The sequence below is a fragment of the Bidens hawaiensis genome, unplaced genomic scaffold (assembly GCF_021521415.1).
Source record: "Bidens hawaiensis isolate Kalapana, Puna unplaced genomic scaffold, B.hawaiensis_p1.1 tig00015978_1, whole genome shotgun sequence".
Classification (NCBI taxonomy): Eukaryota; Viridiplantae; Streptophyta; class Magnoliopsida; order Asterales; family Asteraceae; genus Bidens; species Bidens hawaiensis.
Window position 1 is genome coordinate 39,902 of NW_027492440.1, and position 27,119 is coordinate 67,020.

At 37.7% G+C, this 27,119-nt stretch overlaps 1 protein-coding gene across 1 annotated transcript; it reads right to left on the reverse strand.

Moving 5' to 3' along the window:
• Positions 1-20,534: 20,534 nt before the first annotated feature.
• On the reverse strand, positions 20,535-25,261 carry LOC143550262 (uncharacterized). Its single transcript, XM_077040946.1, has 3 exons — positions 24,868-25,261; positions 21,776-22,809; positions 20,535-21,134 (listed from the first exon to the last, which is right to left on the reverse strand). Exons 1-3 carry the CDS (start codon positions 25,259-25,261, stop codon positions 20,535-20,537), a joined length of 2,028 nt encoding a protein of 675 aa, XP_076897061.1.
• Positions 25,262-27,119: the final 1,858 nt, after the last annotated feature.

A 27,119-nucleotide genomic window follows, 5' to 3' on the forward strand; every position in this document is an offset into this window, starting at 1 on the left:
TATTGCTTTTGTGGTTGCTTATTTTTATAATTGTTATATAATAACCAACCTCACACCAATATATAGATTTTAAAAGAAGTTTTAAAATATTAAAAACAATCATAATAAAACAAGTTCTAAAATGGGTTTTACAACTTGTCAAATTTTGTCTTTAAAACAAAGTTTGATTTAAAACAAATTATAACCAATCATGTTTTGCAAAATTAAACTAAATTTGATTTTCCAAAACCAATAACTTAATAGGTAACTATTAACTTAAAGTTGGTTATTTATATCGCGACAAACTTAGTTTTAATAAGTTATATAAAACTAAGTGTCCTGAGAGATGAAAGGGTTCATCAAGTTGTCCAGATTAATACAGTAAAACTGAAATTTTACTCTATTTGGTAAATATTTAAAATTAATCCCAATTTTAAAATCAATAGTCTATGTCATCCTACTATAAGCCACACTTGAGGCATACTGCGAAACTTCAAGTGTTTTGAGCTACAACACCGCACTTGATTTCTAGCCTATCCCTTCAAGGTGAAAGGGTTTCATTGACACATCTGGCCCTTTCACAAGTGACTGTACTAGGGCGACTATTACTTTACTCTCTTGTTACGTGTTGCAGTTTTCTGGAGACTAAGGTGGGCATAGATGAGGCTAAACGTATCTACTTAGACAAATGTTGTCTTAATAGGCCTCATAACCGAGAGTTGTGCTTTATTCACAATTGGCAATCATTGTCCGTCTGCCTAACCACTTACTAATGTTGTGTGCTACAGTTGCCATTAGTAACTGGAAGCCAAATTCTCAAGTTCCTATTTTATTAATGTTATTGGGTCATTGATAATAGGATTAAACATCAAAAATACTAATTAAATTACTTTTTGCTTATTTAACATATGTCAATTGATAATAACTCCTCATTCACTCTCAAGGCTATTCTTGAGAAAGAAAAGCTGAATGGCACCGCAATTTGGGACTTGTTCTCAAGATGGCAAAGAAGCACTATGTTCTCGATGGACCTGTTCCAACCGAGCTTGAAAACAATACTGCTGCTGCCAAAGAGGTTCTTGACAAGCATATAGACGACTCTGCTGAAGTCGCCTGTATTATGCTAGCCACCATGTCTTACGAGCTTGCTAAAGGTTTGGAAGATTTTGGTGCCTATGAGATGCTGGAGTAACTAAAGGGCATGTTCCAAAAACAAGCCCGTCAAGAACGCTATGACACCATGAAGCAACTTATCAGCTGCAGAATGGAACAAGGATCACCTGTCAGTGCGCATGTCGTCAAGATGAAAGGGTACATCGAACAACTAAAGAAACTTGATTATCCCCTGTCAGATGAAATGGCAGCGGATTTCATCCTGGACTCTCTTCCCAGCTCTTACGACCAGTTCGTAATGAATTTCAATATGAATGGCTGGGTGAAGACAGTGCCGGAGCTTCATGGAATGCTCAAGACGACTGAGATGAATATTCCCACTAAAAACAATCAAGTCCTTATGGTTCGATCTGCTGGTGTCGTCAAGCCTAAACCCAAGAACAGGGGTCATAACGGTAAAGGCAAGAAGAAGGTTATTGTTGCTGCCAAGTCTGCCACCAACACTAACAAAGGTATTGCAAATGTACCATCGCCGCCCCCTGAGGAGCGCCAGTGCTACAAGTGCAACAAAATGGGACACTGGAAATGTAACTGTCCTGACTACCTTGCTGAGCTGAAAAGGCAGAGGACCAATGGTGAAAGCTCCTCTAAAGGTATTTCTATTTACGTTATTGAACTTTTCACTATCTCTAGCAACACTCGGGTATTTGATACCGGATGTGGTTACCACATCGTGAATGTCTTGTAGGAGCCTAAAAACTGGAAGAAGCTGAAACAAGGCAACATGGAACTCATCGTTGGTGATGGGAAGAGAGTCCCAGTTCTTGCAACTGGCACATATCATTTTGCTTGTCCGTCTGGCCTTGTAGTTACTTTAGATAACTGTTTGTTTGCACCTGGTTTGACCAGAAACATTATTTCAGTTTCTTTACTATTTGAACAAGGATTTAAGTATGTTTTTAATAGTATTGCTATTTCTGCCTACTTGAATGATATCTTTTATTTTAAGGCTAAACCTCGAAATGGTATTTATGAGGTTGATGTTCAAATAAACAATAATGTATATAATCTTTCTAAACGTATCATATCTGGCATCAATGATACATTTCTATAGCATTGCCGACTTGGCCACATAAGCAAGGCACGAGTCAAGAGACTCCAATCTGATGGGATTCTTGAATCCACATGACCGGACTCTTTTGATGACTGTGAATCTTGTTTAGCTAGCAAACTCACTAAAGGCTCCTTCACTCATAAGAATGAACGAGCAAAGGATCTGCTGGGAATCATACATACTGATGTATGCGGTCCTTTCAGAACCATGTCTAGGAATCATGAAAGATACTTCGTTTATTTTATTGACGATTACAGTCGATATGCTTATGTGTATCTTATGAAACACAAACATGAAACTTTTGAAAAGTTCAAAGAGTTTCAAAACGAAGTGGAAAATCAACTTGGAAAAACTATTAAAATGCTTCGATCAGATCGAGGTGGAGAGTATCTCAGCTCATAATTCATAAATCATCTAAAAGAGTGTGGAATTGTTTCACAACTCACTCCACCCGGCACACCCTAACACAATGGTGTGAGCGAGAGGATAAATCGAACCTTGCTAAACATGGTCCGATCGATGATGTGTAGAACTAACTTGCCTCACTCCTTTTGGAGCTTTGCCCTTATGATCGCCGCCCGCATTGTCAATCTGGTTCCAGCTAAAAGGTAAGCAAAACCCCATATGAGATATGGCATGGGCGAAAACCCAATTTGTCTTTCCTTAGAATATGGGGATGTGATGCTTATGTCACTAGTGATTATGACGATAAGCTCGATCCTCGCGGCGTAAAATTTGTTTTCGTCGGATACTATAACCAAAGCGGATATTATTTCTTCCATCCTGATACAAATGTGATTTCTGTCAAAAGGAAGGGCCACTTTCTTAAGAAGGAAATTCTCGATCGAGGAACTGGAGATAATATTGTTGATCTTGAAGAAATTCAAGAACTACAAACTACTGCTGAGGAAGTTGGAACGTCTGATCAACAAGTTGTTGTTACTGATACATCGGACATGAACACAAGCGTTCGCAGAAGAAATAGGACTCGCGTACCAAATTCTAAGTACCTATGGCATCTAGATGGTCCCAAAGTCCTCTTAGTAGTCGAGTCAAGCGACGAACCTGCTAATTACAAATCTGCTATCTTAGATCCGGAATCTGAGAAATGGCAAGATACATGAACGCTGAGATGCAATCTATGCGTGACAATCAAGTCTGGAACTTGGTTGAGCTACCCCCCGAATGTCGAGCAGTAGGGAGCAAGTGGATTTTCAAAACGAAAACCAACATGCTTGGAAATGTATACACTTATAAAGCACTGCTAGTAGCGAAAAGCTTTACTCAAACTCAAGGTGTTGACTTTGGTGAAACCTTCTCGTCCATTGCTATGATCGAATCGATCAATGTGTGCAAACTGAATAAGTCCATTTACGGACTCAAACAAGCATCTCGCAGATGGAATCTTTGTTATTAGAAAATCAAAGAGTTTGGTTTTATCAAAAATGAAGATGAGCCTTGTGTTTACAGAAAGGCTAGTGGGAGCACTATATCATTCCTCATCCTGTATGTGGATGATATACTGATCATTGGAAACAACATTCATATGCTTAAGGAAGTTAAGAACTGGTTGGGATCTTGTTTCACAAGGACAGATCTTGGTGAAGCTGCTTATATTCTTGGAATCAAGATCTATCGAGATAGGTCTAAGCGGCTTCTAGGGCTAAGTCAAAGTACATACATAGACAAGGTAATGACACGCTTCTCAATGGATAACTCCAAGAAAGCAGCCGTCCCCATGGCTAAAGGAACCGTGTTGAACAAATTGCAATCTCTGATAACGGACATTGAAACTAAGCACATGCAAGCAATTCCATATGCTTCAGCGATTGGTTCTATCATGTATGCAATGTTATGTACTACACCTGACGTCTCGTATGCGCTGACATGACTAGTCGTTTTCAGCTGAATCCTGGCATTGCCAACTAAACTGCTGTGAAGAACATTATTAGGTACCTGAAAAGGACCAAGGACATGTTCTTAGTGTTTCGAGGAGTGGAAAATGAGCTCACTGTAAGGTGTTACACTGATGCTAGCTTCCAGACTGACCGAGATGATTCTCGCTCACAATCTGCTTGGATGAAGAAGTTCATAGCCCACCTCGGTCTGGTTCCAAGTTTTCGGAAACCGATCGACGTAATTTGTGATAACACAGGAGCCATTGCTCAAGCCAAAGAGCTCAGATCTCATCACAGGGCCAAGCACATTCTAAGTAAGTTCCACTATATACGGGATATACTGGAACAACGAGACATCATAATAAGCAAAGTAGACACAGATCAAAACCTAGCTGACTCGTTCACTAAACCGATGACTCAGGACAAGCATGATCATCACAGAGATGCTATCGGTCTTAGATTAGCTAGTAGTTTGTTTGATTTAGTATTTGGATGTATGAACATTTAAAACAGTTATACTTTTGAGTTCTCTTTTGATTTAATGGTTAAATGCAAATGTTGAATAATATAACTGTGTTCGATTTTAATACGTTTAATCCATGAATATTGTATTCTAAATTATCCGTAGTCGATCAGACTCATGGGAACGACTCTGAATTAAGACTATTCTGACTTTGGACTCAAGGAGTTGACTTCCAAACTCACAGACCTCATCATGAATGACGTTGGATGTAACTCGCATCAAATCATCTTCATGAATCTTAGTCATAAGATGTTTTGATATTGATATACTCATTTAGTATCATTAGACTTGAGATACATATTAGAACTTTCATTTACTAAAGGCTATTCTTTGACCAGTGTCAACCGCTGTCGCGTAATTGCCAGCTATAAAGGCATTGGTTGGGAATAATCTGAAGTTCAGTGGGAGTTGTATGTAATCAATATGGGATTCTGTACTCTTACATGATATGTAACAGTTAGACATCTTGGCGTCCTCGTTGATTCAAACTGGTGAAGTGTGAGTCCTCACCCAAACTTACTGTGTGTTTGACTCTTGATTCTATATCGAGAACAATAATAATTGAACTCCATGTGAGATTGAATCTGATCCATGTCTCATTGTTCAATTGATGTCTTATACGGAAAGGATAGATGACGACGGTTACCGTAAGCTCATTATCTTGCAATAGTGTATTCCAAGATATTTTGGTTAATGACTTTAAAATGTTATAACTTGTTGGGGGCAACCATGTGTAGCTAGAGCACCGCTGGCTGTCAGCGTTGAGGAACTTAACCAGAATCCGTCCAAGTGGGAGACTGTTGGATTTTATGAACCGGTTCGGTAAAGTCAACGCGGCTGACCGAGTTTTGACCCGTAAGAGTTACACCTTGGGCAACGAACATAAAATCCGCTTAAGTTAGTTAACCAGTATTGACGACTATTTAACGGGATTATTATTTATACTAATTATAAATAATAATATATCAGAAAGTTTATTAGATAAATAAACTAGCACGGGCTTTTAAACAAGAGTCAGGCTTACGGCCCGATTAGCTTGTTATTATGATTATTTAATCATAATACCCTAATGATCATAAAAAGGAGAATTCTTGGAAAACAATGCCCTGGGCTGTCGAGCATTCTCTGCCACACAAAAGGAACAAACAAAAGTTTTCTTTTGTGATTTCTCACGGATGCAAGTAATGGACCGAACAGCCAACATCCGGCAAACCCCGCTACTAACACGGCCACCACCGGACAACGCCGCGCATCCCGCGACGTCTTCCGCTGCTGCTGCCATCAAGCTACCACTGCTGCCGCTGCCGCTCTTGCGCCACCGTCACCCCATTTGTTCGATCCGTTAACTAGCATTGTTCGTTGAACCTCGGTGTCTCGACCAGTTATTCATTAACCGAGGTATATATTATCTCATCGATAGTTAATAATATATTGTTTAATATTACCGTGCTCGTATGATTTTGTAACCGGATTCTGTCGGGTTTAGTTTCGGTGCTGATTATTTGTTTATATTCCGCTGCGCATTTATTAATTAATACGATTAATTATTATTTGTCACATTTATTGAACCGGGTTTAATAAATAAAATTTTGACTAATCACCATTGAAACCCAACACTTATGGAGTTGCTTCATGTTGTTGAGCTTCACTTCTCAACGGATATCTTCCTTGAGACCACTAATGAAGAACCAATAAAAGCGATTCCATCAAACCGTCAACTTGGTGGGATATCTTTTCAAAATCCTCTTGGTAAACAACTACGGTAGTGGTCTGCTTGAGATAGGATAAGGATTCAGAGGAATCTTCAAACTCAGTTAACCCGAAACGAGCTAATACAACATGAGAAAATTCGACCCACGTTAAAGGTCCCGGTGCTTGGTTAACCATCGATGCCACTGTAAAGCAATTTCGTCAAGATGGTATGAAGCCAAGTGAACTTGGTCTTCTAAAGCCACCTTTTTTAAATCAAAAAACTGTTCGGCTTGATATAACCAGCCTGTCGGATCCCCTCTTTCGTACCGAGAAAAATGGAGTTTGAGATAGGGTTTGGTGGTGTTAACCACAGAACCACCGAAGGAAGATCCTAGTGATCGGCTGGATTTTGTTCCCATATATCCTACATTGCAGCGGTAAGAATTTGCATTTCAGTTAGAATTCGCTCAAATATTGAGTCATGTTGAGCCAGCTAGTCGCTAGTCTCTTGTTCAAACTCTGCATTGGTTTTCTTTTGAGTATCCATAGAGGTGGATCAAGGTTGGCTTTGATACCATTGATGTGATTTCACAAGAAAAAGAGAAAGAGGACTGACTTTAGAGATAGAGAGTAAAGTTGAAAAAAACTTTTCTTCATAACAATAAAATGAACCTAGTGGCTATTATATAGCCTTATATTGGAATAAAAAAAAATTAGAAATAAGGAACAACCTAGAACATGAAAACGTGGCATCCCACCATCCCTATTATTTAACACACTTTCCTAAAAACAAGAAACATGGATAAAACCATCAAATTACTTCCCCACGTGCGAACAGGCAAACCGGGCCACCCACTTGTCCCGGGTACGTATCATTTGAGTCCACTAAATAAACTTAGTCACTAAGTAATCTACTTTGTGTTTTTGGTTTAATGGATTAACAATTACAAAGTTATGTATAATTATTGGCTAATTTCATACACACAATATTAAAAATAAACGTTTATTCTAAATAATCATTTAACGCTTAATGTGTAACACAAGTATCCAACTATTATTGATTTATTTCTACAAACAATAAGAATTAATATTCTAGAATCATTGTAATAATCATTACTCCAAATAATTGTACAAACAATATCTGCATCCACGTGTTTAAGCTCTTTAAAACACATTGATTGGTTAACGTTGCTCGTAGTGTGACACTTTAGGGTCTTACATCGTTGCCAAATATTGAGCTTGTGGATGAGACACAACACCATCCAAGGTGGTAACTTCTGATTGTATAGAGACAACCTTGGTCGTCAAGCTCAAATATGTCACTCCTTCAACTTTAGGAGAAGTGTCAATAGGATTCCTGCATGTGGTATAGAATGGGGTACCCCATAAGCCCCTTGGTCTTGGTATTGGGGGTCCTTCAAGCTCAGATTAAGCACATTCATCTCTTTTTGCGAACTCAAGGTCTTATTTTCAAAGGGTAAGTAGGGTAAGTAGGGTAAGTAGGGAACTGCGATACAATTTCACACCATCATCATAAGCTTGTGTCTTATCTTTTTTTCTTTAGACCACTAATGTGCGTAGTATATGTTCCTGATGATAACATTGCACAACAGAAAGAAAAAAGTTACTCATTTTCTCAAAATTAAATGGGTAATTTTGTACGAACAAATAGTGCTAGGTTGCCAAATATTGCTAGAATTTTATATATTATATGTTATCTTTTATTGGTGTACTACACTAGTCTCAAGCCAATTATTAGTATTCTAAAGTAATAATGATTTTAATAGTAACTATAATATCAATAATGTTAATATTAAAATAATAATATTGTCCAAAATTACAATATGTACTTGCATTATTAAAACAAAACCATTTTTCCACTTGTTATTCAACTATAGTAGCCAACTATGATATCAATTAATACTATTACCATTTATACAATTCATAACAAAGTTACAAATATAACTTTAAATATTTATTAAATGAGTTTTTAGATATTTATGAATTATTAAATTTTATTTATCATTATTTATATCTTATGAATCCATAAGACATGGTATTATGTAATATTATTAAATTTAACTTTTTTGTTTTATTTTTTAAACCACACGTGTATTATACAGACTATATCCTAGTATGTGATAAGTAGTGATAAGGGTTTATTATTGTTATTATTAAAATACCAATGTTGTCATTATCATATCAATAATGTTATTAATGGAAATAATATTCATATTAATAAAAATTTGAAATTGCATATTTGAATATTTGCAAAATAATTAAAGGTGATGATGATATTATTAAGATATTGATGCTATCAAATATAGTAATACCATTAATAGTAGTAATGATAATAATAATTATATTGAAATAGTAGTGATGTTAACAGTAATGTAATAAAAATAATAGTAATGAATGGTAATAATAATGATAATCTATATCTATATCTATATCTATATATTCTATTAAATCAAGATGTTTTGCTTCATTTTTATTGGTTCATTCATTAATTTCCATAAATACAAAGCATTCTTATAATTTCTTAGTAATATAATAATTCAAAAATAAATTTAAAAATCATTAATATCATTTGAAAACCTAATTTTTATCCAATCTCTTCATCAATCTCTTGCTTATAAGCTCATCTCAATTCTCTCCATCAAACATGTATGTAATACCTAAATATTTTTAGCCTAATCAAGCTTTCTTTATCATTCAATGAAGGGTTATTCTATGTGTTGAACATTAATTTTTTAAATGCCCTTTAATCAACAAAAACAAAAATTTTCAATGGGTTAATCCAACAAATGTTTTTTTATGTGTGTCTAATTTCACTAACTTAACTCATAAAAATGATATGCTATTTTTTTCTTTTACCAGATTCAAGGCATTGAGAAACAACATGACAAGCTGATTAAACCATCAAGAAAGCTGCACGTTTCCTTTCCTCTCATACACAATATGCATCGATGAAAACTTATTTGCTTTTATTTTGTCTTTGTTTTCATTTATAGTTCTATCATGACTATCTGTTAGAAGTTTAACTTTTTATACACATGTTTTTAAAAGATAACATGTCCTTCAACTTTAATCAATTAAAATTCTTTAATCTAGATGGAATTTTACAGATAAACTTTATGCAAAATTCAACACTTTATTACATAAGATATTAATTTTTTTTAATTATTGATATAGAATTAGTGGTTATATGTTTTATAATATGCCAACAATCAAGCAACATTGGGGAAGATGTGGATAGAGTCAAAAATTAAAAATCTCGGATTATTATATAAAAAATTGAGGAACTAGATAAGGAGGTTGAATTATGTACATCATATATATTTTTATATTTCTTCTGATATTTTTCTTTTCAAAATTATTTCAACCACATTATTACTTACTATTTTCCCTTACCTTATTTTTTATAATAAACTTTGTGTTATAACATTAAATATTAATTTCAAACTTTTCTTGAAAACTTGATTTGTGATTAGCGGAAATGCATATTGAACGATATTTATATTTAATTTTGCATGATCAAGTTCTTTAAATATATACGAAGCAGATTATCGTTTTGAATGTTGCCAAGAAATGATTTCGTAATTTATGTTGCTGAAATGGTTTCAATCCAGCTTTACACTCATCAGATTTTCTAAACGGTTTAAAAAAGTATGGAATGCCTACCACTAATTGGTTCTGAAAGCCGGTGTGCCTATAATGTTACTAAGTAATATTGATTAGAAGAATGATATGTGCAACGGAACTAGACTTTAAGTAATTTATTTGGGTAGGCGTGTTATTAAAGTAAAATTCATTTCAGGTACTAATATTGGTGTACCGCACTTAAATTTCTCGTAGTGGTCTAACGCTTGCAGATAAGAAATTTCTGTTTAAATTAAAAAGAATGCAGTTTCCAGTTGCAGTTTATTTTGCAATGACTTTTAACAAAAGTCAAGACCAGTCTCTAGCAAGAATTAGCATATACCTAAGAGACCCGGTGTTACACATGGTCATTTTTATGTAGCTTAATCAAGAGTGAATAGTAGAGACAATGTTAAAATGCTTATATTAGACAAGCAAAGTAAAGTTACAACCAAAACAACAAATATGGTTTATAAGAAAATATTTAGCAGTTTATGAATTTTACATTTTGAACTTTTAATTATGTTTCTAAACATTGTACTTTGTTTCTAATTTTTCTAAGTTTATGTTTTTGAATGCTTTCTATTCATACCAATATTAATTACAATTAAATCTTATGTTCCTGTCCCAAAAAACATATTAAAAATATGTTGTTTGAAATTACATGGGTTTGTTAAACGATTTCTATATTTTCACCCGTGTCAACACGGGTCAATAACCTAGTACTAATTATATCAATATAAAAATAGTAATGTTATTAGTAATAATATAATATCATTAATAGTAGTAGTAATGATAATTATGATTATATTGAAATGGTAATCATGTTAGGTTTAATATTACTAATATTAATAATAATGTGATACAACTGATAATAATATTAATACTAATAATAAATAGTAATAATAATTATAATACTAACTATATAAATAAAATTAGTAATGTTTTTAAAAACAATATTATTAGGTATATTATTTTTATAAATAATAATCTACTAAGTGTCAAATTCAATAAGAACAATCTAATCATTGATATGATTTCGTTATAGGTGAATTACGTTAAGTGTGAGTACTATGTGTGTTGAGAGAGGATTTTGGCGGAGTACCGAGGCAAATATCGATAAAATAAGAACTTTTGTTAATTTAGAATAGTTACAGGGGTATACATAGGAGACGAGACATCCGTGTCTCATTCGTTAGACACACCTAATGAATGAACCTCTCATTCATCTCCTATGCGTTAAGTCATTCGTTAAACTAACTTTAACGAATGGCATTACATACGTTACTCTCATTCGTTAACATCCCTCACAAATGAGATAGAAAAGACAGGGACTCATTCATTAACATTCCCTAGCGAATGAGTTATTACATTAATTACCAAAATACCCTAACTATTCACAAATACATTAAACAAAGACCAAGACGCAAAATGATGTATCAACAAGCCCCCCTCGTCTCGAGCTCTTTGTTATCTTCAACTCTTGAACCTGCTAGTCTTCAAATCTGTACAACTATGAATTCCAAATGCATGAAAAATGTGAACGACTCGTTGAAATTGCATAGCTTGCTCGTTGTCTTTAGCGTGCGCCCATTTGATCTACTTCTGATATAACACTTCATTATCGGATTCAGACAAGTTGACTAGCCACACAGGATCAATAGCGCTAATAAACTCCGTATTCAATCCTGATCCCAATACAATTACAGCTTCACCTGTATTGTCGTCATAATACCACCAAATGAATCTCTTATAAAGACTTTGGGGGAAAAGTCTTTAACGGAACTTTCTTTAACGTGTGCGGTGGTTTAACTTTAAGTACTAACTTCCTCCAATCGGCTCATGGATCTATCCCATCAACATACTTCCTTGTTGGCACCTGTGGCTTGAAGAATTTAAACCCATACCTTACTTCAGATGACGATAAAACCAATCCGCCAACTGATTATCACCACGGTTCATAAAAGGTTTAATCGCCAATGCACGAAAATCCTATTGTGGCATGGAAAGAACATCAGTAATGTGTTGAAAATACTGAATGTCATGCTCCCACTTCACGATACATACTTTAAGTTCTGGTTCGTATATCCACGATACAATATTACCCTTACCCATCTTCACAGCAACAAATTTCGTCATCTGATATGCAGTCAAGCGAGCCTTCATGATTTGCAAATAGTCTTCTTTCGATTCATACCGTAGTCGCTTGATCATCTTGTTCATCTTTTTAGCATTATAATTAAACATACCATATGAAGCTTGTGTCTCGGTTTCAGTTAGTCTTCTTTCTACATCGGACTTGCAGGAATAGTTGGACTTGTAGTCACCAAAGCTTGTTGAGGAAAAGGCATCGAAGATAACATAGATCTTGGAATTGTCATGAAGCGCGGATCTATAGAAGCAATTGTCATTGGAACATCCGGTCTACTAGGAATAGTAGTAGCAACCAGTATCTGTGGAGTAGTAACAACTGCAATAACAGGAGTAGAAATAACAACCCTCAGAACTTGTGGTTGTGTGTCCTGTATAAATAAATACACCCGAACCCCTCCTGGTTCGTTTTGGCTTTGGCTTATCAACTTCTATTGCATTGCCCTTAGCCTTACACTTACGTGCCTCTACACCACCATCACCACCATCTGGACCACCAGTTCACCATAATTTCCACCATCACCATCACTACCTTTACTTTCAGAATCAGAGTCCAATCAATCTCTTGTATCCAATGATCATTAGGTGAAGCTATATATAATTCACTCGCCAAATGCCCAATCAATCTCTTGTATTTAGGCCTCGTATGTTCAGTCTGACCCCTATATGATTGAATTCGCCTCATAGTGTCTTCATTCATATGATCTAATTGAACAATGTAATTTAAAATCTCCGGGTCTTTGATAAGATTAGGCTCCAAATGATTGATGATCATTTATAGGAAACGAGGATACATCAAAAACTTATTTGCCCTCGTGGTGCAGTTCTCCTTTAAATGATAAAACACCATTTCTGAGAAATTAAATGGATTGTTCAGCACCAAGGAAACAAAAGCCAATTGTAACATGATCCTGCACTCGTCAAAACCCCCTTTCGACCTCCCAAACAATGAATCAGTATATCTAATACGTACTTGTACTGTACGCAAAGATTCGCCTTATTGTACATGGACTTGTTTAGGTAACCCTTATACTTTAACCTCCTAAACAATCCTTTGATCAATTCTTTATCAAATTCATACACACAGTTGTCATTATCACCAAATTTAATACCTTCCGTATCACATCCACATCCATCACAATCTTTTTACCTTGAATCTCGGCAACAATATGATTTTCCCTAGCGATATACTTAGCCGTCTCCCAAAGCGGTCGTATAATGCTATAATGAACCGAGAGATTTGTCGAGATAGCCTGGTATATTCTTGAGCGTCTCAATAATATAATTACACCTCCAAACATAGCACGTCCAAAGAAGTTCTGATCCAAAAAAGCACAAATGTTGTGTTTCTTGTAAGATATTAAACGGTAACCATCATGTTCTTTTGGTTGTGCCTCGGGAATAAAAACAGGTTGTTCAATCTGTTGTTCTTGAATAACTTTAGCTTGTTGATCGACAAGCTGCTCTTGTTCACCCTCGGGAGCATTGATCTGCGGATTATCAGCCATTTCTGCACAAACGAGCATGCTAATACTTGAAATATTATTGAAATTAACTGTTTTGCCCTCATTCGTTATACAATAAGAATATAACGAATGAACACAAGTCACATTCGTTAATAACATTAACGAATATACTTATTTGTTAACACAAATCACATTCGTTAAGAAATATGAACACTCATTCGTTAGAACACCAACGAATGAGGTCATTCGCTAACCAAAATGAACGAATAAGACTTATTCGTTACAAGATTAACGAATGTCAAGGAACAGTATAACGAATGTTAACGAAATAACTCAAAGAACACACCTGACTGTAATGGTCAAAGTCAAAATTGACATGAACCCAGAAAGTCAAACATGCAATTCAAATTAGGGAATCTCTGAATACCTTATCATTTACATTAAGATTTTATTTGCTATCATCTATTCAACATAAATAACAAACTAACCATTCCTAATTTGATTTTAACGTTCTTTTTAATGACCAATTTGTTTAATTACGACTCGTAAGGGTTTTATCGTCAAACTCTATTAAATCTCATCAAAATTTAAATTAACCCATTCAAGATAAGCGCTTATACCTTAGAAACACTTGATGATGTTTAAGCAAAGGATTATGAATCACAAACAAGTTTGAATTTTTTTTTGCAAGAGTTCGGCAAGGAAATGGGAATTTCGAGAGTAATAATGTGAAGACGAATGAATCATCATTCGTGCTGTAGGGTTTATATACTCTGCATAGATCTTGCACTCATCCCAATGCACCCTAATGTCTCATTCGTTAAAGAAATTAATGAATAGCCATTAATTAGTTAAATATTTAACGAATAACCTTGTATTCGTTACTCATTCGTTAACAAATCAACGAATGAATCCTCATTCGTTATGTATAGTAGAAGCGAATGTGTAACTTATAACGAATGAAGCACATTCGTTAAGAGTAAGCAACGAATGACCATTCATTTGTTATCATTTTATAACGAATGGGATTTTACTTTAAGGAATGAGGGTATTTACCACTCATACCCTTGTAAAATTTTAACTTAACCATCAAAAACCAACTTTTTGATGCCATTTTTTTATAAATATTAACTTAAACCCGTGGGTAAAATCTCATCAAGATTTTTATCAAATTTTCAATTCGCATAGCTCGGTAATAAAAAATAAAGCAAAAAAATAAAATATTTTTGGATTTTCTATGTTTATATCAAAACACACCGAAAATATTTTTGTGAATTTTCAAATATTCAAACAAAAATCAAATTCAAAACAAAATATCGTAAGTAGTACATATTTTTGTGAGTTTGAGCAGGGAATCATATTGACAAATAACGTCCTAAACAACACTTCAATTTGACATTATTGTGCACATAATTCAGGGATGATTGCATATATAATTATCCACTTTAAACTTTACACAGACCCTTTAGTAGCTTTACAATACATAGTAATTGTTCAATTAAGCTTGAATATTATGTGAACCCCACCCATCAAACACGACTTTATATCTCATATAGTGAATTTTCACATGTATACATTTTTCTTTTCTTAACATAATTAACTGTGACTCATGCAAAAATAACAAAAAGAAAATAAAGCAAAAGGTTAAAATTTTCCCTTAAAATCGGTATTTCTATACGTAGATAAGGTTCTATTTTAATAAAATAAAAAGAATAAAATAAGTTGAAGTTGTATAAGGCCTTAACAATCAATTCGGATAATACCGTATTATCGTGCGAAGAAAGTCTAAAGCTTTATACAAAACACCAAGAAAATAAAGCTTAATACATAGGTCTTAACCCTCAAATCGGTATTACTACATGTAGAGAGGATCCAAGAGTTAAGCAAAAAAATTAAGAAAAAAAATCAAGTTGAATTTCTTTGCAAAATAAAAAAGAAAAATAAGCTGAATTTCTTTGCAAAATGAACGCATGTACACACAGCAATCTTTAAACTTTTGAAACTTAAACAGATATTAACTATGCATCAAGATATTATACCACTATATTCGGCTAGCATTTAGGTATATATATCTTTTCTGCACTTATATGATCTGTCAAGCCTATCATACACATCATACTATTGATATGACACTTTTTAGTCTAGTTTATCCATGTGTTAGGTCCGCTAAGTCAATGTAATATCATTCTCCATTTTTTTATCAAAAACTCATATTGAGGAGCGTTTTTACAATGTTTTTTTTTGGCTTTTTTAAGATATTTAAATGTTTTTTTTTTGGATTTTTTTATATTTAAATAGAAATCACAATATTTTTGTATTTTCTCATATATTCTCCCCCTAAATATTAAAAACATGAAGAAAGAAAATAAATGAAAATCTGTACAAAAAAATAAAAGTGATTAATTAATTTATTTTCATAGCAGTCACATATAAAATGATAACGAATGTCAATATGTTTCATTTTAGAGTGCTGAACGGATTTGTAGGTGTATTTATCGCAGCAGAATTATCAATAAATATGGGAGTAGTAAGAAACTTCAAACCGTAATCCCGCAGATGCTACTGGATCCACAAACCTTTGAACAACAACTCGAGGATGCCACATACTCGGCTTCGGGGGTTGAAGTGGAGACCTTTGTCTATTTCTTACACTGCCAGGAAACAAGCCTGTTTCCTAAAACTTGGCATCCTGTTGTGGTAGACTTGAAGTTAATCTAGCACCCTCTATAATCTAAATCTGCTAAGCAGTAAGATCAAAACTATCATCCTTGGGATACCATAACCCGATGTCAGGATAACCCCTCAGATAGTGGAAAATACGCTTAACAGTCGCCAGATGAGTCACTCGGGGACTCTTGATACCTGGCACATAAACAACAACAAACATTATATCAGGACGAGAAGCAGCTAAGTATATTAAAGAACCGATCATAGCTTGATAGAGGGTCGGATCAACGGTGTCCTCCAATTCGTGCAGTGACAAATTGTGACCCACGGGAAGATGAGTTAAGGGGACTTTTCCGGCAGTAACCTTGAATCGGCTCAAGATGTCATTCACATACTTCGTCTGATGAATGAAAATTCCAGAATCAGACTGATGAACCTGTAACCCCAAAAACAAATTCATCTCTCCCATTGAACTCATCTCGAACTTTGTCTACATTGTCTTCTCAAAATCTTTACATAACTTGTCGTTTATCGAGCCAAAGATGATATCATTAATATATATCTGGACAAGGAGGAGATCATCTTCCACGGTCTTGTAGAAAAGGGTACAATCCACAATCCTTCGCTTGAAGCCACTATCGATCAGATGGTCAGCCAACGTGCTATACCAAGATCTCGGCGCTTGGTGAAGACCATAAAGAGCCTTGTTTAATGATGCTAGACTGTCGCTATCAAGTCAAAAACTATTAAATCAGTGTTCCTAATCACCTTAAGCTAGTCAGGGTAAGTAGGGTGTCAAACCACGAAGAAAAGGTGGTCAGTGTGCAGTGAAAATGATTCCTAACATTATGAAGTGATTCAATTAACAAAGCGCTGATCACACTAGCAAAAAATTTGGTTTTATAAAAAACTAGCAATTACTTAAGTATTCAATCAATTAACAAAGCGAATCACACCCGGGAATTCAAGTAAGCAAACTAACAGCAAACTCATGCACATAACAGATAAACTATACTGTGTCAACTACAGACTGACTAATCGGTTAAACCTTAGGCATCCACGCTCGCTAACACACAATACTGGTTATCAAACGGTCCCTGTCAGTGTGACTCAACTAAGGGCAAACATATGCTTTCTCACAATTAACAGGTCAAAACAATTCTATAAGCAATTATCATAGCAATTGGCATACTAATCATTCTGATCGAAATAAACCTAAACTGACGTTGAGCACAATAATACTAGAAATCAATACTCATAGATTAACATCAAGATAATTACAATCAATCGTTCTAGTACATGGGAAAATAACTGAAAGATTACAAACTATACATCCCGGGTATGACTCGAAGGGTCTAGCCGCGTCTCGGCATCTCTCGGTCTTCGATTATGATGATATGGATCATATCTCTAGACTCTAGATGAACGGAAAGGATGACCGGCTGCTATTCTCCTTGGAAACTTCTCTGGAAACTCGATGATGGCGTCTAGGGTCGTCAAAACGTTATATAACATAAATTCCTAACTTTCCCGTCTGTGCGGACCATCGCGTAGCGCGATGGTCCCCTCCTCTGGCCCATCGCGCTACACGATGGACCAAAGTCAACGCATCAATAAATGAAGGGCACCGCGTAGCGCGATGCCCTATCTTCAACACCCATCGCGCTACGCGATTGGTGGCTTCACTCAGCAAATCCATATAACTGCCTTGGTTTGCGTGCTGGACATCCCGGGTATTCATTCTATACTCGTACAGGTCCAAATTAAGAGCGTTAAGTACCTGTGACCTGAAACACAATAAGCACGTATGAAGTGCCAAAGTTCCTAAACTAAACGAATAAAACGATTAAGTTAACACACTAATATATGTACAAATAAACCGAAAATCACATCCCCACACTTATCTTTTGCTTGCCCTCAAGCAAAACTCTAAATTAAACATTAACCGCCATTATAGGTCAACCAATTATCACCATTAATACTAGTAAGGTTTAGGGTCATACCCAGTTTCCCAGACTGACACTTTCTAGATTGACAACCCACAAATAAAGTTAATGTTACAATAAAACCTTAGAATCGCCCAGACAAGTGTACTTTGTTTCCGGTTAGGGCATACATGTTCACACCCCTCACACTATCAACACTCCTCTCGATTTAATATCTGGACTAGCAAAAGATGTGCTAGTATATGTCTCTTCCCTCAAAATACCTAATATGAGTTACAACTTAATACGCTTGCAGGTCAGTCTTTTCTCCACCCATTAACCACCGGTTGCATAAAGACTCGGACTATGGTTTTGCCGAGGCTTAGGTTTGGGTGCGGATCAGGCTTATTTAGTGACTCAGGTGGATGAAATCCAGTTAAACAAACCAATATACAGATTCACGAATTCAAACGAAATAATTACACAATCAACCGCTATTTACATACTCACTACTAATAACAACTGAAATACTAAACTGATAATTTCTTTTTGTCTTTTTTCTGATTCTTCAATTTTTTTTAGACATCCGAGACCCATCGTGTAGCGTGACGGGTCAGATAAGCAGTGATCGCGATACACGACCCAATTGTGGCCAATTTAGGGTTTTGCCACCATCGCGTAGTGCGATGGTGGCTAGTCTGGCATCATCGCGCTACGCGATGACGTCAAACGTCTGGGATGCCAAGGTAACCATCGCGTAGCGCGGTGATCCCTAGTGAACAGAAAGTTTTTCCAATTTTTGGGTCCGACATTTTCCGACCCGGTCACTTTTCGACATCTTGACATCACCCTGAACACGTTTTCGAAGTCGGAATTTGCAATGCGTACCTGGATTGACGTGAAATTAACTAAACGCTTACCGAACTTCCATGACTTGCACTTCACTAAAACCTCCCCACACTTGGGATTTGCTGCACAAAACTCGAGACAAAGGTCAAACAACGACTCAACAAAAAGAAAATAAAATGGAACATACTTACAAACCCCGGGTTGCCTCCCAGTCAGCGCTGAATTGCGTGTCTACAGCTCGACAATGCCTCGAATGCTTCAATTATCCTCATAAACCGGTGAGGTCACAATGAAACTCACCAATTCCTTGTCCATCTTGTGAATATCCTCCATCTCCAATTATGGCTTCAACCTATAGCCATTTACCACTTGTCGAATGTGGTCATAAAAATCCTCAATCTCAAATTGCCTATGATTACCAACTCCAACAATCACAAACGGGCCCGTCCACTTACTCTTCAACTTACCCGGGAAAAGCTTCATTCTAGTGGTGTATAACCATACCTTTTGACCAATCTCAAAGCTTTTCAACCGGATCTTCGCGTCATGAACCTTCTTCATTTTCGCCTTGTAAGCCGATGCACACTCATACGCTTCATCCCGCAACTCCTCGATCTCACACAATGCTAATTTCCTAGCTTTACCTGCATCATCATAGCTAGTATTAACTTCCTTAGTAGCCCAATAAGCACGTTGTGCAATCTCAACTGGTAAATGGAAATCCTTTCCATACACAAGTCTATATTGTGTGGTTCAAATCGGCATTTTAAAAGCGGTTCGGTAGGCCCATAAGGTGTCGGTCAACTTCGTTGACCAATCCTTCCGGTCCATCCGAACGGTTTTCTGTAAAATCTATTTAATCTGCCAATTTGAAACCTCAACTTGTCCACTCTTTTGTGGATTGTAAGGCGTTGCAATTCTATGATCCACCCCGTATCATTTAAGCAACTTTCCAAATTTAAAATTTTTAAAATGAGACCCCCCGTCACTAATAATAGTTCGGGGGATTCCAAACCTTGAAAATATGTTTCTTTGCACAAAATTACAAACTACAGAGTGATCATTTGTCCTAGTGGCTATCGCCTCGACCCATTTAGAAACGTAGTCAACGGCCACTAGGATGTATAAATTACTGTACGAGTTCGGGAATGGGCCCATGAAATCGATCCCCCACACATCAAAGATATCAATTACTAGGATCGGTTTCAAGGGCATTCCATCCCTCTTGGAGATACTCCCGAGTTGTTGACACTTCAAACAATGTGTCGCGAACTCATGAGCATCCCGAAACAGCGTTGGCCAATAAAAGCCACTAGTTAACACTTTTCTCGCGGTTTTCTGTCCGCTAAAGTGACCACCACACGTAGACGAATGCGCGTGCTCCAACACTGATCTAACATCCTCCTCAGGTATGCATCGCCTAATCATTTGATCAGCTCCAATCTTGAACAGATCGGGTTCATCCAAAATATATTGCTTCGCATGTGACACCAAATGTTTCTTCTTCCTCCTTGGCTAATGCTCGGGCAAATCACTTGTAACTTTAAAATTGACGATATGAGCAAACCAAGGGTTTTGGGAAACTGCTAAAATCTGTTCGTCAAGGAAGGGCTCATTAATCGGCCCGTCCCAGTCTCCATCCTCTAACACAATCCGGGACAAATGATCTGCTACGACATTTTCTGTTCCCTTTTTGTCCTGGATTTCCAGATCAAATTCCTGCAACAACAAGACCCATCTGATTAACCGAGGTTTTACGTCTTTCTTGTCCATGAGGTACCTACCAGCAGAATGATCAGAATAAACAATTACAGTGCTACCCCATATGTAAGAACGAAACTTGTCCAAAGCATACACTACTGCGAGCAACTCCTTCTCGGTTGTGGTATAGTTCAACTGAGCGTCCGAGAGGGTCTTGCTCGTATAGTATATGGCCATGGGTTTCTTCTCAACCTGTTGACCCAAAACAGACCTGACTGTATAATCGCTCGCGTCACACATAATTTCAAGTGGCAATTTCCAGTCAGGTGATTGCAAAATCGGGGCTTCCACTAACTTCTGTTTCAGAATGTCGAAGGCCTTAGCACATTCCTCATTAAAATCAAATGGGGCATCCTTTAACAATAGGTTACATAAGGGTTTGGTGATGTCACTAAACCTCTTAATAAACCTCCTATAAAATCCGTCGTGCCCCAAAAATAATCTAATGCCTTTGACATTTGTGGGATGAGGTAGGGTGGAAATAACTTGAACCTTAGCTCGGTCCACCTCGATCCCACGACTCGACACAACATGGCCCAAAATAATCCCTTCCTGGACCATAAAATGGCTCTTCTCCCAACTAAGAACCAAATTTATTTCAACACATCGTTCTAAAACTCTTTCGAGCTGATGTAAACAAGATTCAAAAGATGTGCCGAATATTGAGAAATCATCCATGAAGATTTCCAAGGACACCCCCACCATATCAGAAAAGAAACTCATCATGCACCTTTGAAATGTGCCGGGGGCGTTACACAGTCTGAATGGCATTTGCCTAAATGCAAAAGTACCATTCGGGCATATAAACGTAGTCTTTTCCTGATCCTCAGGATGAATAGCTATCCTGGTTATAACTCGAATAACCGTCTAAAAAAATAGAATTTTTGACCTGATAGATTTTCCACAATTTGATCGATAAACGGAAGCGGAAAGTGATCTTTCGATGTTTCCTCGTTCAGTTTTTGATAATCAATGCAGATACGCCACCCGATTACCGGCCGGGTGGTGACCTCGTTACCTGAGTCGTCCTTGACGACTTGGATGCCCGCCTTCTTTAGGACTGTTTGCGTCGGGCTCACCCATGTGCTGTCTAAAATGGCGAAAATAATTCCAGCATCGACCCACTTCAGCACCTCCTTCTTCACAACTTCCCGCATTTTCGGGTTCAACCGTCTCTGTGCATCATGCGCAGGTTTCACATTCGGATCTATCAAAATTTTGCGCATGACAATCGAGGGACTAATCCCTTTCAGATCCGCGATGGTCCACCCGATCGCCTCCTTATTTGCAACCAGCACCTTCAGCAAAGCAGATTCCTGTTCCAAAGACAAGTTAGAAGCTATAATAAAAGGCAATGTATCATTCTTACCCAAAAACGTGTATTTTAGATGCCTAGGTAGCTCCTTCAGCTCGACTTTTGGTGCTTCCTGTAAAGATGGTTTGAACCCGGTATCGATCTTCTCGGGAAACGGTTCTACCTGAACTGACCACGGGGGTCGATCTCCCCGTAAAGCTGCAACCTCCAGCTTTTTCTCTTCCTCTTCTAGCTGTTTATCAATCTCCACCTGTAACCTGTCAAACATAAAGCACGTCTCCGTTGTGCCATCCGTGTCCACAACCGAGTCATATAGCAGAATGCACTCATCAATGATGTCTGCTATAAAGCATTCATAATCAACAGGAAAATTATTTACATGTGTGAAAACATTAAGTCTAAGCTTATGGTTACCAAATGCCAAGTCTACAGTACTGGTTTGACAATCGATTTTGGCATTTGCGGTGGCCAAAAATGGCCTACCGAGGATAACCGTGGGCTGTTTGCTTCTTTCACCCGAAACGTAATCGAGAACCAAAAAGTCAACTGGAAAGTAAAAATCTTCCACCTTGACGATCACGTCATGTAACATTCCCCAGGGAAGTTTCGGTGTCTGGTTCGCGAGAACAACCGTGGTCGCGGCTGCCCGAAGCGGACCGAAGTCATACTGATCATATAGACTTCCCGGGAGGATGCTAATGCTAGCTCCAAGATCTAGGAGTGCCCGTGTCATTTTAAAATCACCCACCTGAATGGATATAGTAAGCGTTCCCGGATCTTGTAACTTAGGTGGAAGAGCACCCGAAAGAATTGCACTCACATTATCTGTTAAATCAATCTATTTAGGGATCTTTCGGTTCCGGTTCTGTGTGCACAAATCTTTCAAGTACTTTGCATAGGCGGGAACTTGTTTTATGGCATCTAAAAGAGGAATGTTAATTTTAACTTGTCTAAATGTTTCCCACATCTCTTCCTGCTATGGGCCCCGTTTAGATGCCATCTTCGCCTTCGATGGTGACAACAAGGCATCGGGATAGGGGACGGTTTTAGCCTTCCCCTTGTCCTTAGAATTTTTGTTACCATCCTTCAGAACCAGTTCATTTATTTTAATTTTCACTTTTATTATTTTCAATTAAAACCGGTTCTGGTTCGTCGTCACTAACGACTGTTTCATCAATATCTTCCACCCCCCATCAACCCGAGATGGTGGACCCCCAACCTTATTATCATACTTTTTCCCATTTCTTAAAATACTTACCTTATTGACGTGTTTCTTTGAACTCGAACTCGAACTGAAGTGCTGTGGGTTCACTGTGGTATCACTCGGTAACTGACCGCGGTTTTCAGCAATTTTGCCATGTCTGCTGCGAGCTGACCAATCTGTTTCGAAAATTACTTCTGATGACTTATCCCTCAACTCGAACTGTTTCTACGTTTCTTTCTGATTATCTGTCACAAGCTTCAATAACGTATCGAATTTTGAATGCACCGACTCTTCTGAATTTCCCGAACTACCCCTTTGCTGGTCCTGATTCTGATTACGCGACGAACTGTTACCCTGATAACCATCTCTGTTGTATCCCTGACTGTTACTCTGACTGTTCGAACTACCCTGTCGGTAGCTGTTTTGCTTTCGGTTCTGACTAGACCCCTAAAAGTTCGGGTTCGACTGATTCGACGCATTCCCGTATTTGAAATTCGGGTGATTCCTTAGGCCTGGGTGATAAGTATTTGAATTGAACGCTTGGCCCTTAGAATCCCCGCACGCGTAATTGACTTCCTCCTCATCGGGGTACTCGTCGTCATCATCATACCCGGGGCAATCTTCAACCTTATGCCCCAACTCTCCACAATCTGAACAAACCGGGAATTTCACCCCGACTTTACCAACCTCTTTCTTCTTCTCTTTTCGATAACCCACGAGTTCTCATTCCAACTCTGCAATTATGTCTGACTCGCTCGAGGCTGATTTAACCGACCGAGTAACCCCGTGTTTTCATCTTCGATCTGCAACTACCTCTGACTTGGAATCTTCACACATAAACTCCAAAAACTTCCAGTCATCTTCCCTCGAGTAGATTCAACTATTACAAGAGGCTTTCAAATGCTTTCTGTCTTCATATGTCAACCCGTCTACAAAACACTTAACCAATTCCCACAACTCGATCTGATGGTGTGGGCACTTCCGAATCATTTCCTTGTAATGAGTAAAGGCCTCGTGAAACAACTCACCCCGTAACTATGAAAAGTGTCTAATCTCCATTCGGGCCTCGATGGTCTTCGACTATGAATAGTAGTCGTTAAGGAAAACCTGCTGCATCTCACCCCAGTTCTCAATACTGTGCATCGGTGACGAGTTGAACCAGTGTTTGGCTTTGTCTTTTAGTGAAAATTGGAACAACTGCAACCGAACCTCATCCTGATTATACATACCATCACCGATAGACCCGCAAATAGCTGAAAAGTCTGATAGATGTGAATATGGGTCTTCAGATCCCAGTCCGTGAAAATGGGGAACTATGTTGATGTAGGACGGACGGGATTTAAATGTCGGTTGTCCCTGTACGTGTAACTGTGGGACGATCGGTGAGGCACCATCTGAAATAGCCGGTCTGAACCGACTGTTAACACCTTGAGCCGGTAGCCTATAATTCCTTCGTCTGGCCCTCGGTTCCTCAAAACCTCCCCGGTTAACCTGAATCGGCTGTCTTCATTCCTCCCGATATCTTCCTATACCACCTCGATCCGGATTTCTATTCCTCCACCTGTTACCTCTCACGCTAAATGGTTCCTCAACCTCATCAACCTCTTCAATCTGTATACCTTCATCTGCATTTCTCGGCTCAAACCCGTCATTCATCAGTCCTCGTTCTTCCTCATCTCCCTCTTCTTCGTCTTCAGTGTGAATACTGACAAGGTCAAAATCCCGTATAATCGGCTGTCGGTGACGAAGGGTGTTTTTTGGGACTGATGGCCCAGATCTGTCAAGGTTTTGGTTTCGGTTTCTGGATTGTCGGGATGAATTTTGGGGTTGTTGATTGATGTTTATTGGTGGTGGTAGGTCATTATTTGGTGGATTTTGATTATTCGGTGGGTTTGGTTCGAGTTGGAAAACATTGATCTCGGGTGGTGGGTTTTGGTTTTGATTCTGATTCTGGCCTTCCATGTATGACTGTCTGATCTGAGCTCGGTTTTGTAGAGCTAACCGTTCGATTTCTGGCTCGTAAATCAGCGGAGAATTTCTTCCTGAATGTCGGGTGTGCATAAACCTATTACCTGCACAAATAACACACCTCGCGTAAAATGGGAAAACAAAATAAACTAAACTAAAAATAAAAATAACAACTAAATTAAACTAATTTAAACAAAGAAATCAATTAACACAAAAACACTAAGCGCACTAACTCCCCGAAAACGGCGCCATTTTGATGCTAGACTGTCGCTATCTAGTCAAAAACTATTAAATCAGTGTTCCTAATCACCTTAAGCTAGTCAGGGTAAGTAGGGTGTCAAACCACGAGGAGTAGGTGGTCAGTGTTCAGTGAAAATGATTCCAAACATTATGAAGTGATTCAATTAACAAAGTGCTGATCACACTAGCAAACAGTTTGGTTTTATAAAAAAACTAGCAATTACTTAAGTATTCAATCAATTAACATAGTAAATCACACCCGGGAATTTAAGTAAGCAAACTAACAGCAAACTCATGCACATAACAGATAAACTATCATGTGTCAACTACAAACTGACTAACCGGTTAAACATTAGGCATCCACGCTCGCTAACACACGGCACTGGTTATCAAACGGTCCCTGCCAGTGTGACTCAACCAAGGGAAAACGTATGCTTTCTCACAATTAACAGGTCAAAACAATCCTATAAGCAATTATCATAGCAACTGGCACACTAATCATTCTGATCGAATAACCCTAACCTGACGTTGTGCACAATAATACTATACATCAATACTCATAGATTAACATTAAGATAATTACAATCAATCATTCTAGTACATGAGAAAATAACTGAAAGGTTACAAACTATGCATCCCGGGTATGACTCGAAGGGTCTAGCCGCGTCTCGGCATCTCGGTCTTCGATTATGATGATATGGATCATATCTATAGACTCTAGATGAATGGAAAGGATGATCGGCTGCTATTCTCCTTGGAAACTGCTCTGGAAACTCGATGATGGCGTCTAGGGTCGTCAAAATGTAATATAACATAAAACCCTAACTTTCCCGTCTGTGCGGACCATCGCGTAGTGCGATGGTCCCTCCTCTGGCCCATCGCGCTACGCGATGGACCAAAAGTCAACGCATCAATAAATGACGGGCATCGCGCTCCTGTCTTCCACACCCAGCGCGCTACGCGATGGGTGGCTTCACTCAGCAAATCCATATAACTGCCTCGGTTTGTGTGCTGGACATCCCGGGTCTTCATTCCATGCTCGTACAGGTTCAAATTAAGCGCGTTAAGTACCTGTGACCTGAAACACAATAAACACGTATGAAGTACCAAAGTTCCAAAACTAAACGAATAAAACGACTAAGTTAACACACTAATATATGTACAAATAAAGCGAACATCATTTAATCAGTAAACACGCTTGGTATAGTTAGGATCTCCAAAACCAGGAGGCTGCTTCAATACACCTCTTCGTGAAGTTCCCCATTCAAGAATGCACTCTTATCGTCCATTTGATAAACTTTGAAGTTCTCGAAAGCTGCACAAGCTAAAAAGATCCGTATAGCTTACAGTCGAGCAACTGGAGCTAGCATACACATCAATGTAATCTATGCCTTCTTGTTGATTAAATCCCCGGACGACTAATTACGCCTTATTTCTCATGATGACTCCATGATCATCCTTTTTACACTTAATTACCCATTTCGTCGGGATAGCCTTCTTCACCCGAGTCGGTTTATCAATGAGATCCCACACACCCAGTCGAACAAACTGTTGCAATTCCTCTTGCATTGCTTCTACCCATGAAGGTTCTTGAAGTGCCATTGAAACACTT